General features: G+C 36.7%; 1 protein-coding gene across 10 annotated transcripts in view; it reads right to left on the reverse strand.

Annotated features, from left to right (window-relative positions):
• Positions 1-15,008, reverse strand: part of LOC106155200 (membrane-associated guanylate kinase, WW and PDZ domain-containing protein 1) — a 76,889-nt gene that overhangs the window by 23,328 nt on the left and 38,553 nt on the right. For 7 of the 10 annotated variants that reach the window (XM_087015270.1, XM_087015269.1, XM_087015268.1 and 4 more), the window contains 7 exons: positions 10,244-10,301; positions 9,795-9,865; positions 7,478-7,522; positions 6,934-7,134; positions 5,910-6,601; positions 4,800-4,917; positions 4,028-4,129 (listed from right to left, as the gene is read on the reverse strand). In XM_087015270.1, the coding sequence (XP_086871396.1) occupies positions 4,028-4,129; positions 4,800-4,917; positions 5,910-6,601; positions 6,934-7,134; positions 7,478-7,522; positions 9,795-9,865; positions 10,244-10,301 (1,287 nt within the window). Of the gene's footprint in view, positions 1-4,027; positions 4,130-4,799; positions 4,918-5,909; positions 6,602-6,933; positions 7,135-7,477; positions 7,523-9,794; positions 9,866-10,243; positions 10,302-13,062; positions 14,189-15,008 lie in introns of those variants that run through there. The other 3 variants (XM_087015276.1, XM_087015275.1, XM_087015272.1) reach the window with 3 other exon arrangements.

The raw sequence follows: 15,008 nt of genomic DNA on the forward strand, positions 1-15,008 counted from the left end.
ATCCCCCAAGTACGTGGTCAAACACTCAGCCATCACATGCTCTTCTCTATCTCTCACTTCTGACATGCCAAAGGTAATACAGCTATAAGCATAAGACTTACACTGTTATTACCATCTGACTTTATCTCACTGTAAATATGTGTACAGTATCACATTTCTTTACAATAAGTATCTTATGCATTGGACATTTATTTACAATAAGTATCTTATCAAAGGACAAAATACACACAAGATTGCTCCTACAATATTGTTCATAAGATGCTGCATGACATGGAATTTCATCCCCTCTAAAGGTAATACAGCTTTTGGCATAGGACTTTATCTCACTGTCAATATGAGTACAGTATCAGTCTTTTCTTTACAATAAGTACCTTACACACAAGAGGGCCTCTACAATATTGTTCATCAAATGCAGCATGACATAATATTTTATCAAACATTCAACCCCACTTCAACTGAAGGGTGCATCTTGATATCAGCACCCCAGTTATTCCTAATAAACACTTCTTTTAAATACAATCAACACAAACAATGACACCTCATTATCTCTGTCCTGACCTCATCTTTGACATCACAAAATAGTGATATCATTTCTCTCCTTAATATGTGATAGAAACAGACTGACGAAAGCAAAGAAAATCTTCTCCTGTGAAACTCTATATTCATGTTCATTTTGTACAGTATCCAGTAACTATCTTATCTTTTTTTATGTAAGGAAGAAATCTTACATAAAGAAGATAAACAGCTCCCACCCTGTACACATCAACATATCCTAGCATCACTTACCTCACCAAATATTTACTATGTGTATCAAGTGCCCTTTGCTGCTGACCACGGCTATCATATACCGACACCCTCCTGGAGGCTACTAACTGACCACTGTGGTGGACCACACTGAAGTCCAGCCCACTTTAGCCAGGGGGTGGTCAGTTAATACTGATTAGCCAGTGGCGGCCAGATAACACACACAGTGGTTTGACCACAGATTTGTAAGTGAGAGTATCAGATGTGATCAGGCTAAACAAAGGTGGAATTGCTTGTACCATTAAAGCGGGAATTGCCTGTACTGCATTATATATTTTAATGGTGATGTTTCTTTAAAATTTAGTCTAGGCACATTTCCAAATAGTTATTCCATGTTAATATCAAGATCCCCAATAATGCTCTTAATACCATGTAATAATTCTCCTATAACCCCAATAATCACCGCGCAATACCTAGGAGCACCTGCTGCCTCCGTGCATTCCTCCAGTTACTTCCAACCCAGCTTTCATATCAACCCAAGTTACCTCAGCTGTGTGTTGATAACCAGCCAGGTGGACACAATCTATACAGGTAATCAACTCACACCTGTCCTGCTGAAGGCAACACACCAGGTATGTGTTAAGTTATCCTACGGACATTTACATTAACCCCATTTTTAACAGCATTTACCTGTGTTAACCTTCCACCTTAAGACAGCAGCAGACAAATCCGTCTTTGCCTTTTGTCAGTGTGTCCCTTGATACATAAAGTTTTGACACTGACTGCCTATCTTGGACAAATGATAAACAAATTTGGAATTTTTAAAAGTTATCAGATTGGGCTTAAGGAAATTCAGTGAATTCTTTAAATCAATTTTCCACTATTTATAATTTTCATTCTTTTACTGAAAAGTTTTGACGAGAACTAGCTACTTACATGCTTTTCTCAAACATGCTCATTCTACAATAGCAACTAAATTCCTTCTGAAGATTGCATCACAAGTTGTTGCTGGACTAGTTAATTCTTAAACTACATTTAATTGTTTGTAACTGAACTGATAACCTTCAATTATGTCTTCCTACTACCGTGGAAGATAAATATGTAACAAAATAAAGAAATCACATCTTATATCCCAACTTACTTCATAGTTTAGCAGAAAATCCAGAAATCTGATTATTTCACATTAAGTAGATAATCCACAGAAATCCTGCTAATCTAACAGATTTAGCTGCCTTAATCCTAAGAAACTCTGAAAACTTCCACAAACTCAAGCCACAAACCTTCACTAACCTCACAACATTGAGCTCTCCAAATACAAGAAAATCGACCAAATATCTTCTTAATCCTAGCCTAAATATGTTTCATCTTAAGTCAATGGCATAAGGGAAGTTGGCAACAATACACTTTAGCGGCTAACAGCCCCTTTCACTGCTGGAGGCGACATATTTTCCACCAGGGGTTGGTAGCTGAGTAAGCTACACATTGACACACAGAATCCAAGACGAACCTGCCTTAGTAGAACTCAAAAGTGATAATTAACAAAAAACAACTCTAAGGACACTTAAATGAGAGCCAGAAGCTAAATGAGATTTATACTTTGTCATCAATAAAAATGGAACTCCTGATTAACATCAGGTCGCTTTAAAGTCCTTTTGAAAATGTGTACAACATGTGCATGTTTGCTCATAGCATATTGTGGTCCAGACTGCCAGCAAAGTATGTCATAATTCACTCCAATGATTCTACATTGTTTAATTCTAACATGTGTAACATGTTATAAGAATGACAGTGTGTGGTGTGAACTTATTTCGTGAATTTTTTTTTTCATTTTCAACAATAGTGCAACCTTAAACATGAGATAAAGGTCTTAATATCTTTGATATTAAATGATTAAAGCTATGGAAAACCAATTTAGGATCAAATGTTTTTTAAATGTATATCTAAATTTATAATGCCTGTCAGTCAATGGTTACCATGAGGACAAATTCAACTATTTAAAATAAAACATTCATATGGTCAACATAAGGAATGATTAGAATCAAGATTCATATTGCAGAGATATCTAAAAATACAGCAACCTTTTTACTACTTACCAGGAACTCATGTGATAACAAACACTGCTAGAAGTACTATATATTTAAAGTGTAATGTGCACACCATGCAAGCTCAAATTTAATGAGTGTTTAGACAGAGGCACTAGAACCGACTGTGGTCCAAATGGAACAATATATGGTTGGTTGTGTATAATGTATAAGGTTGACACCAACTCTATAATTTAAACATATTAAACCAGAGACTTGATAACAAATGTGCTTGTAATAAAAAAATTGTCATAATCATAAGCATAACTCAGTGAGAAAAATCCATTACTTCATGCAGACACTCCTCAATTGACACCACCTCCACCATGTTCCACTATGGTTCACTCCCGATTCAAGTCACTCTGTCTAAAAGCGTCTACACAACAGAAGAGTGCGTAAGCACTTTACCCAGGACTGAGAATAGAAACTTTTGTGAGAACAAAAAGGTGACGTTAGATTGATGGACTGACATTAACAAGACACCGTCATGTCTTCAGTGAACTTAAAGAGTGCTGTGGTCAACTCTCGTTTCTTTGAAAACCATCTGATTTAATACATGCGAGGTGTGAAACATTTGTTTCTATTTTCTCATTCTTTTGTCAATGAACTTTTTAAGTGGCAAAACAGCTCTATTCTGAAGTAAAGGTTCTGAAGGCTAGTGTTTTAGGAAGCGGACTGAAATCAAATCTAGTCTATAAAAAGATTCACATGTATTGCACTAAACAGCTTATTATCATTATTTTTTACAGTCACATCAGCCAAACTGAGTTAAATATGAGATTTTTTTTTTTTTTTCATTTTTGTAGTTGTACTTCACACTACACAGTTAGTAAATTGTGGGTAGTTTTAATAGCAAACAAAATATAAACAAAATCATACAGAAAGTCTTAACAATCTGGACAGGGAAATACACCTAAAGAAATAACAGCAATACAACAATGACAATTCTATAAGAAAGAAAAGAAGCAAAATATAGAGGAAAAACAATGACAAAACAATACCAACAATAATGACACCAATCATGCTTGTCTTATGCCTAACAAACTCAGCCATCCAAGACAGCTAAAATGGTGCAAATCTAGAGAGAAAAACAAATAATAAATAAATAAACAGACAAATCAAAGACCTACTCATACTACACTGGCTGGTTAGACTAAAACAAAAGGAAAATGTTAGCTCTAAGACTGCAGTCTAACCTTTACCTGTTTTCTGATTCTCTGATTGATCTAAACCCTTTCTACCCTCCTCTTTCTTGTAACTATCATTTCTTAAAATATCTGGCTTGGCTGCCTCTTTGCTTTGCCCTGGAAAACACGCTGACTTTTCAACACCAATGCAACTTCTAATGACCAAAATACATATATATAAATAATGAAACCATTCTAGCAGCATAAACACTGGGGTAAAATATATTTATTGAAAATCTATTGCCTCTATAACCCCACATGGATCAATAGGTGCTTTTCTCTTTGATTTTGACACAAACCCACCAGGTAAAGAATGATGCTAGAACCCTTTTCAAAACATAAATCTAACCCAATTTACTAACACAATAGAAGCAGGTGGAAGCTCAATGCTAGTACTGGAAAACAATAAAGTCAATCACAGACACCTATAAAAGAAATCTGGCAGACATAAGGCACAATTATACTATAATGGTTACTACAGATTAACTTAATATATTTTATCAGCTAAGAACTGTACAAACAAAGAAGCTGGAATAATGAAAATGACTTAACAGGACATTCAGAATACTTCACAAAGAATATAGACCAGATACGACTTCCAAAGCAAAAGACCCAAATGTGATAAAACTCTTACAAGCACAATCAAGGTCCAGGACACTCCCTTCTGGCTTGCATTCATGTAGAAATCACGTGCCTAACTGACTTGTGTTACATCCATGCATTACAGGCTGGGAAAAAAATACCCACATTTTGTTTTAAAATTTTTCGCCTTGCCCTGAGAACTTACCTGTGCTTTGAGAAGCTATGGAAGAGTCTGGAGAGTAAAAGAAAGCGTTGGGGACACTGACGCCAGATACATTTCCCTCCATACCCTGTGAGCCGCGTCTGTCTTCTACATTCTTAGGCTGAAGAGAAAAACAATACAATAGTAATTTTACCATCTTTTATGATAATGCAACATTTATAACTTGATCAGTTAATTAATTTCAGCTGACATTGTCTTGCAGGCTCAACTTATACTCCATACTCTCCATGTCATATATTATTATCAATCACAAAACCAAGCAAAGATTTTGTTTTTGAAATTCTAACAAGCACTAGGCATGTAATAAAATTAAATGCAAAGATGAGCAACATCAGACTTAAACAATAACACATCAACATCAACATCAGGTGAAGCAATTTAAAGTCAAAAGTTAAAAACTTTCAACTCTAAAGCAAGAAAATCAATTCTTGCTCAAATCCACTTCTCTCCCAAATTAGCCAGCAGAAGTGGATAACATTTCAACCCAATGCAGAATTTCCACTTGTGCATAGAAAGAGCATGTTAATTTGACATTTCCAGCACCTAGTACTCCATCAGCCACCCATCACTGATGAAGAACACCATCAACTGCACCATGTCACAGCACAGTCAGCTCAATGCAACAAGTTGGTGGGATTAAGATATCTCTCATCTAAATGGCTCCGTGGAATTAAATCAATACAAATTCTATTAGGGCTCAAAGAGAACAATTTTGTACTAAAATGACTTGTCAGTCCTGGCTGCTTTAGAAATGGCTGGCGACATGCTGCTCTTTTGCACAAAATGTTAACAAAATGTTAATGACTAAAGAGAACTTAAATTGGCTAATTACTGAGAAATGGTTAATGTTTAACTTTTTTTCACTTAGGTTTAGAGAAGTTTTCATAGAAACAGAGTTCCAAATTTGAAAAATATATGATAAATGTCACATGGACAGACCTTGTGCTATCTTGGTTTGTACCTTTCCATACATTTCACAAATAACAAGAGAACTAGCAATAAAAAAATCTGACATAAATTGCTGCATCCATTTCACATCCTCATTTCCACAATTCACTCTGCTTGATGGCCTTATCTAAAACCAATACTTACCGATTTAGAGGTTTTCCTTCCTTTACTTGGAGTGAGCATTCCTCCCCTCTGTATTACGACAGCTGTCTCTTGCCCCTTGGGACAACTCTTAAGTACTAAGACAACTTCCGAGTGACTCATGTCCTTGACCCGAATATGATTAATCTCCACAAGTATATCTCCTTCCTGTAACGTCTTACACCGCGGCTTGTCCAAGATTTGCTTCACTTTCTGCCCGTAGGCACTGTCAGCTATGGTGAAGCCAAAGCCCATCGTTCCCTTAACTATGTGTATCGTGAAGAGTTCTGGTTTTGCACTACTGGGAAAGAGGCTGAGAATGTCTGGCGTGTCTTCCCCGCCATTCATGTGTGGGACCTCGCCACTTTGGTTGTGCAGTTGAGACAAGTTATTATTATCCTTGTGATTTAATATGCTATTATTGAGATTATGTCCTCGTGACGCCGACCCGTCCGCGCCTCCCGACCCCACCGAGAACGAAGGCGTGTTGCTCGTAGGAGTGTTTGGGGGCATCGTCACGGCAACAGTGGTAACTATTTCTGTATTTGGGTCATTGGGGTCAAAGGGCAGGGGGTACCCCCTGCAGATCTCTAAGAGGACGTGTTCCCCTGGGGGGATGGTTTGGAACATGGCCACTACATCCTGGTGAGTGAACCCCAGCACACACCTGTCATTTACATGGACCAAGATGTCACCTGGAAATATCACACACGGTTAATAACTTATCAGTGAACTGTTTAAATGACTCTATTAGTGTCATATTAATATATGATGAAATAATAGTTAATATTTTGTCAAATCAGCTACTCTAATGACTCAAGAATAGAGATCTATCAAAATGCAATGAATGCAATGCAATGAAATCTACTACTTAATTTCTTGATTTTGATTTACCTATATTTTTCTATACTATTACCAACACTAACAATATACTTGGACTTAGACTTATCATTAATTTACCATAAATACTGTAAATCATTTCTAATTATTACCATTCCTGTCAGATTTCAGCAAGCCTTCATTTTACCTGTTTTGAGTATTCCATCTTCATAAGCTGGTCCATTTGGCACTACATTTTTGATCTGTAAAAACTCCGCGTCATTGTCGTCCCCGCCGACGATGGTGAAGCCAAACCCTCTCGGACTTTTCACGAGTTCTGTCTTCATAAATTCTCCTTTGAGCTCTGCAGGGTTTTTGGTGAAGAATGGGCGTATCCTCTCCTCATACCCTAGAAATTATGAGAAATGCCAAACATAAAATTACACAGAGTATTCTGAAGGTCAAGATCAATTTAAATTCAGCACTACGCTCCCAATTATACCTGTTAATATATCGACTGAATATCAAGACAATACATGGCATTAACTAGGTTTCAGATTTTTTTTTTTTTTATTTGAGAGAAGTTGTTTTTCTGTGTAACATGGAAACATTCTTTTATTCAAATAATTAGAGTTAATCTACTCAAGCAATATCAAAAGTAGTACTTTGAAAGGCCAACATTCCTCTTGAATGTCTTAATTATATCTACCCCAGTAATACTGACAGAAGAGATGAAAGATTCCAGTTTTTACCTGGTGGTTCCTTATGAGGTCGCTGTGGGGACTCTTCCTCTCCACCTAAAACACAACAGAACATTCTGGACTTTATTAACGGAACGTTACAGACACAGATCCTCTTCTGTGAAGATGACCATAAAATGCCACCAAGAATGATAAATTTCGTCTGAAAGTGTCTCCTGTTTCACTGTAATTCTTTGAAAAATTTGTCTGCAGCAATTTGATGTTGGTTTTCAGGATCATGTAGCTTCATCAGTGTCAGGGCTAATCCTTGCTTATTGGATTTTCTCTGAAGAGTGAACTCTCCGTCACTGACAACACCATCAACACGATCACAAAATCAGCCAATTTCAGAGTCGAAAGTCATCTTGACCAAAATTTGAAAAGATATGAAAAATACATTTGGTTAAATCACAGAAAACCTCCGTTATTCATCCCATTAAAAAAAAAAAAACTTCATCAGGATGTTACAGGACAGACTAAAAACCAAGTGCTTCTCATGAAAAAAGTGATTTCTTGGTGCTCTTCCAGGCCATCTTGGTAATCCTCCAGCCAGTAATGGGCACTGATTTAATGAAAATCCAATGTAACATCCAGGGATTCGACACTGTATTGAATTTAACGGAAATTCCAAGCCCAAATAGGATATGAAGATTCATACTAATGCTTTCTTCTTCCTGTTAAGTTCATGAAGTCACACTTGATCTTTCACTTTTTCCAATTATCTTTTCTTTTCCTCCTAACCTTATACAAGCTCTCTGCCCTTCTACAAGTTTTCCAGTTATCTCAAACCCAGCATGGACGAAAGATTTCACCTCGAGTAGAAATGCCTTTCAATTTTTTTTTTCAGGGGGTAAAAGGTTACCCACTCCAGGTAACAGGATAAGATAGGTCATCTCCTCATCTGTAGTCAATATTTGACTAAATATTGTTTATGCTGTGAAGCATGTGTACCCATGCTGTCAGAATCTCTCTAAAAGCCTAGTGCCTATAAACTATGGAGGGAATGTTCTTTTTTAAAGGTCCTTCTTACACAAGGAAAATGGGTTCTAACTTCTACGTAGACAAATTATGTTTTGTGCAGATAATATATGACAAGAGAGTGTAGTCTTTCACGGACTCCTAGGGAGATCTGGGGTAAGTTTGGTTTGGATGACCAGTGAGTGACCCAAAGTGGACAGCCAAGAACTCACACGCAGAAATTAATATTCTTTATCAAACGTTTACAGACGATAAAATGGAAAAGCTAATGTGTGAAGATATTTTGAGTTGACATTTTATAAATTCTATCTAGAAAACTTTTTCAAAGTCTGGCCATAAAAATGTTTACTTTCAAAGATGCTAATGTATGAATTGCCTGGCCTTAAAGAGAATGGTCTTCTAAAATAATTTTCAAACTTCTTTTTGCACTTTTATTGAAAATAATCTATCTGATTTGATCTTTGTGTTGACATTCATATACTTCCTTTGAAAAATGTTATGCAGTCACTTATCCTTTTTTTATTTACTTTAATATTTTCTTTGAATATGTGCAATAGTATGTGGCTTCAGTTATGTGTGAAAGAAATCTGTTCTTGTATCCACCTCTGCTCATCAAAGAGCGCCAGAGGCTGCAGTGATGACATAGCGGCCATTACGTTCCATTAACCCACATTGCACTTTTCATGTCCGGGGCTCAGAGGAGGAATGTAGAAACACTTAGCAGGAGAAGATAACATTTAAAGAGTACAAGCCTCACAGCCAGGCACAAGTCAATGCTAATCATATCACCCTGGCTTATCCTGGCAGAGGATGGAGTGCCCTCTGGAGGAAGATTTACACACCAATATAAGACCAACCCAGGGCAGCTTTTTGGACTACAACTTTTATTCAACACTTCTTGGGAGCAATTTCACATATCTGATTTTACTGCACTTTCACATTTTAATACTTCTTGCAGACCAGAGTACAATGAGTTGCATTCTTCTCGTTTTTGTTCTTTTTTTCTAAGTATTTTAAGTTAAACAAATGTCAGCCTGTCCCCAGGGTGAGGTACAGCCAGAAGGTTCTATCCACAGACTCTGATCTGCCTATGATACAACCACAGCCACAATACTGTATGTCTTCACTACAACAACTCACTGAACTACAACCTGTGAAATATCACAGCTACAGCAGTGGTGAGAATTGTCACTTGTTTCAGAGATTTGATATTTAACACCTCATCAGTCTGATTCTAGTACTATTTCATTACAGTTTCATTTGTAAACTACATATAAAGGATTAACAAACACTAGCAGGGTTGTCCTACTATAAGGGAATTGTCAGATAACCAGACGTCTGCTTGACTTACCAGTGGCTCCCCCTGCTGCCCTCTTGGCCTGTACTACAGGGTTCTCATATTGGGTCTTCCTATTCACATGACTGGAACAAATATATATAGGAATGATTACCGATATCTGCCTCAACTTTTATCACAAGACTACTGGAACAAATATGTTTTTGTATTCTTATAAAGTTATCTTAACTTTACTTTTTATACAAAATCAGTATTTATCAAATGAATATCGCTGCAATATCATTAAAAACTACGTTTAAAACTTAAGATATTATAATGTATATTAAAACTACATTTAAAAACTTGATCTTATAATGTATATTAAACTACATTTAAAAACTTGAGATATTATGATGTATATTATTACTAACAATGTCTTTATAAAAGATAATTTACTAAATCCATATATATTTAAATGAAAGAATGCTTGCACTACAGCAGTTTTCTCTATTCCCAACACTCACTCTATGTAATAACAGCCATAGTGGGGGTCTTCCACCTTCTCCCAACCAAAAGGCAGCTCTACAAAACAAAAGAGGGAGACACTTTAATGACAGGCCAGATGAAAAAATGAAACTTTGAAATCAGTAGCGTGTGTATTACATCTTGACACTGGTGGTGATTTATCAATTGCTCTGAAAGATATTGATTGCATCAATAAAATCTACATCAATAAAACTGTCATGTATTTAAAAACTCAAAATGTGAAGGTATGAAAACAGGACAGGTTAAGTGATGTTCGTCATAGAGGTTTCTGGAACCCTACCTGTTAAGAGACAAAAATAAAGAAAACAATTAATTTAAAGTTAATCTTTACAACAAGATACAACATTAACCACTCAGAAATGTATCTTTTTGCATCAGTCTGATTATTTTGGCTCAGTTTTCCTCCTGTGATCTTTATAAGATCTGGAAATATGGACAAAGTATTTTTCACTTCTGTGGTAATTAAAATGCTTGATCAATGGACATTCAACATATAAAGGACCAAACAAACATGTGACACTTTGGCTTATAACACCTCAGTTAACACCTGAGATGACCAGGTAAGTAGTCATAAAATGTGTCCTATCCTTTGATGTTCCTCTTTCCAAGTTATCACACTTCCTATAGACAGGGGATTACAGCTGATTGCAGGTAGATTCCACTCTCACATGTGATACACTGCACACCTGTCACTCTCAGGTAAACACACGCACAGGTTAACACTGCCACTATACTATGTGCTTTTAATGTGTGTAGCATGCAAAACATAATACATTTGGATGAAAATTATAACATCATCAACTTTGTTTTTCTCATTGTTAACAATTTGGTTATTACTTCAATCTAAAGTATTCTTTTATTGTTTTCTTAAAACAATCAGTCTTTGTCAGATGACTACCCCCTCTCTCTCTCTCTCTCTCTCTCTCAATAAAATCTCAGCACCATGACTCACTCCCTGCAGCCTTGTAACAACAAGCTCTGGACTGAAACACAAATAGAGTCCTGCAAGATGAGCCACAAAGTTATTGCTTGAATAAACTTTCCTGATAAGATAAATGTTGAACTGCTCTAAGACATCAGGTGAGGGAGTGCAAACATACGCCGTAAAAGATGATATTTCTCCAAGTGTGTGCATGCATTTGTATGAACATGTGTCTAAGTGTGCCATACGAGAACAGCAAAGGATTGGCACTAGCACCTATCTGAGAAAACATCTTGCCTTTTGGCCAAAGGCAAAAAATCAATATCTTTAAATTGTTTTTGCAAAGGTAAATTATCTTTCTTATTCTTAGAATTTGAGAATAGCTATGTTGCAACTGGGTCCAGCAAAGGCTTTCTAACAAATAACCACAGTAGAAAACTCTCTCCCTCTCTCTGATATATCTACCAATTGAATTAGAGTTGTTTACCCTATCTGATAAAGTCACACTTGGGTTCGTTAAAAGGAAATTGCCAAATTTCTTATCTTGTAAACATAAAATTGCACTAAGCTAGGGAGAAGTTAATAGCAATTAGTTCTCAAATGCACAGAGATAAATGTACTTGTGCAAAAGTAAAGTAAAGGTTGCACTGAAAAGGCTGCCAACTGAGGAGGTATTTAGTCAATAAATAACAGAAGAGTTAGGCGTCTCTTCCCTACCCTTTCCACTGATGACATCTGATATCCTGACAGTTAGAACAGATATCATCTGTAATATAGAGCTATAAAAGGGTTCCATGTGTTCCCTCACTTTTGAGAGATGAACTTCTTTTATCTTTAATTACACTTTCTCTTTAGACAGGGTGAACAATGAGATATATATATTTTAAAGATTATACAATCCATAGGTAACTTAAGAAAATGTATTAATATCATCTATTTATACTTCAATTTTTATTTTCTTTCTTAACAAAACACTAACATGACTCTTCGATAGACTTTGTCTAAGGAATCAAAATTACAATATGTTCAAATTGTAATTAGGGATTTTTCTCCTTCCTATACTTCCTCTCGAGATAAGTCACTTCAGAAAAAGACAGGAAATGCCCACTTTCCTTAATGTCTTTGACCACACATAATTATCATGGATCAGTCATAATCAGTGATGATAAAGATATAGATCTAGAATTGAAACTGTGGACAATACTTGATAAATTCCAGGCCTTGAAAAGTGTGGCATCAGTCTCTTCTATCTAAATTTCTACACTCCTTTTGATCTTGTATCAGTTCAGATGATGACAGAGAGGAGTTGAGTTGAAATGGGGATCATTTCAATAAAATATTTGTCCTCTGTTATGACAGAAGACATTCTACTGATTTTATTAAATGTCCATAAAGAAATGAATGATGATTCAATATTAAAAAATAACTGGAACAATAAAAATTTAAAGACCAGGAAATGAAACACAAAGATGCAAATTTGAGGATAATAATGCAAGTCTTGAGATATGTTTATATATCTAAATCCTCTCCCCTTACCACCTGTCATAACTGGTCAGCAGTAATAAAGGGATTTTCTTCCAAATTAAACTTATCATTGGACTATGTATGCTGACCAGATGGACAAGACTTATTAATGTCCAGGTGGTCAGTTTCCAACACTTAACACACCTTGACCATTTATCTACATAAAGCCGGACAACATGTACACATCTAGGACATTTTATCACAATTAAAGAGACAACAAAAGACAGACACTGCCTATTTCTTCATGACAAAAATCCTGCAATCAAAATAAATCTGTATATTATTGTTTGACAAGATATGACACTGAAAAATAAAGAAATCCCTTGCAGAAATGCAGAAAATACACACTACCTGCTGATTGGATGAAGCGTATCTTCCCCTCACAATCGGAGCAGTCGATCTGGTACATATTTCCCAGCATGCACCCCTGGTCCCAGACCATGCTAGCGGTGCCGCTGTCCCCGCCGATACTGCTGCTCTGACTAGAATCCGTTTTGGGCCCCTCGTCCACCAGCAGGTCTGGCGGGGGCGGGGGAAGATTCTCCAATTTTGTCTCTATCATTTCCATTGTGTCTTGTAGCTCCAATTTTGTTTCTTTTAGCTCCAATTTTGTTTCTTTCATAGTGTTTTGTTTTTCCAGTACACTTTCTGCTACTCTATCCTGTATAAGTCATATTTATATTTTATGAATAATGAATTTTCCTCTGTAATATCCTTCCCTATATGTCACTCTCCTGTTCAATTCCTTTGTCTTTTAAGCTTGTGTTTTTTAACACTATCAAGCTATTCTCTACAGGAGATTAGTTATCATGCTCTCCCTGTATATGTATACATCAGTTCACTGCTGGTATTTATCAAATATCACATGAATGAAATAGCATCTCCACTTCTGGCTAACTGGTTCTTAGACGTCCTACACTGAGAATGTCATCTTACTCTTCCTAGTGTCTAACATGGTGCTGTGCACGCTGAAATGAATATAATGACCACATCATTGGCCTGAGCTGTCACAGGTACTGCTTTACCACCTGGATATATTGCTTGTCCACTCTCTGGGCAACAAACAGTACTTAAGGCCAAACAGATTCTTTTAAAACTTAAAAGTATAACCAAATTAGAGCAAAACAATTAAAAACTGTTAACAGCAAAAACTCCAGGTCTAGAGCTGAAGCTGACTACTGGACTTCACCTGAATATCTCTAGCCTCACTAAACTGACCACAACAGCCACTAACTCCTACTGGTCAGTGATGACTCAGACCACTGTCCACTCACCACCTGGACATCACAGGGCCAGTATAACCTTCTACTGAACACCATGAAAGCAGTACCACCTCCACTGTATCCCAGTGACTCAGGTATGTCCACTCATAAACTCACTATAACAACTTAATGAAGAAGTGTTAAGTTTTAAATCTACAGTCTGAATAGTGGTAGAACTGTCTGCCGCTTGGTGAGTCAGACTCTTTAGCTCTCTCCTGGACATTAAATTCCAGTAGAAATGTCCAGCCTTCTGTCAGCACCGATCACCATTAACTGTCTGTCCTCTCTCCCAGCCAGACCACAACAAGGTTTGTTTACCTTAGTTAACCCACCCTGCCTTGATAGGTTGATTTATTAATCATATAATTATCCTGCAGATCACTCTTAATGATACAGACCTGGGGGTGCTCTATCAACAGGTCTCCTGTGACTAATAGCCTATTAACCTTGAGCTCTTTCAAGGACCAAACCACAGCCAAGTTTGTTATTGTATAGAAACAAAAGATACTTCTTCCTATGTACTTTTCACCAGTATGACCACAGGAAAATGACCACTGACCACTGGCATGGGCTACTGTCCACTAACTGTGACCTTACACACTGGCTTTACAGGTGAAATTGGTCACATTGCAGTCCACTGACTGGTCACTCTTACTATTTTGACAGGTGCCCTTTTAGGTTCAGTCAGCAGCCAGTAACTCTTCAGCAGTATTAAAATGAGACTATCAAAGGTACCTTCAGTAAGATACCCCTTTTCCAGTCCAAATATTTTCTCCTGTGTCTATATTTACGGCTAAATTATTTATAATTTACTGACAGCCCAGTACAAACATACTTAATTTCTACCAATTTTCTTTTATAGTTCTCACCCAACAATACTTTATTAGGTTTAAGTGGCATCAAACTGATATAAGCCAGCTGACTTTGTGGTTTATTCCAGGTTCAGGCCTACCCAACTACCAGACTCGGCACATAAGGATCCTAAATTAACTGGTATATCGGACCACACTACCCGTTTTTAAGGTGTGTGTCAGA

This window comes from Lingula anatina, chromosome 6 (genome assembly GCF_051362555.1).
Source record: "Lingula anatina isolate TDL-2025a chromosome 6, LinAna3.0, whole genome shotgun sequence".
In the NCBI taxonomy this organism is placed as follows: domain Eukaryota; kingdom Metazoa; phylum Brachiopoda; class Lingulata; order Lingulida; family Lingulidae; genus Lingula; species Lingula anatina.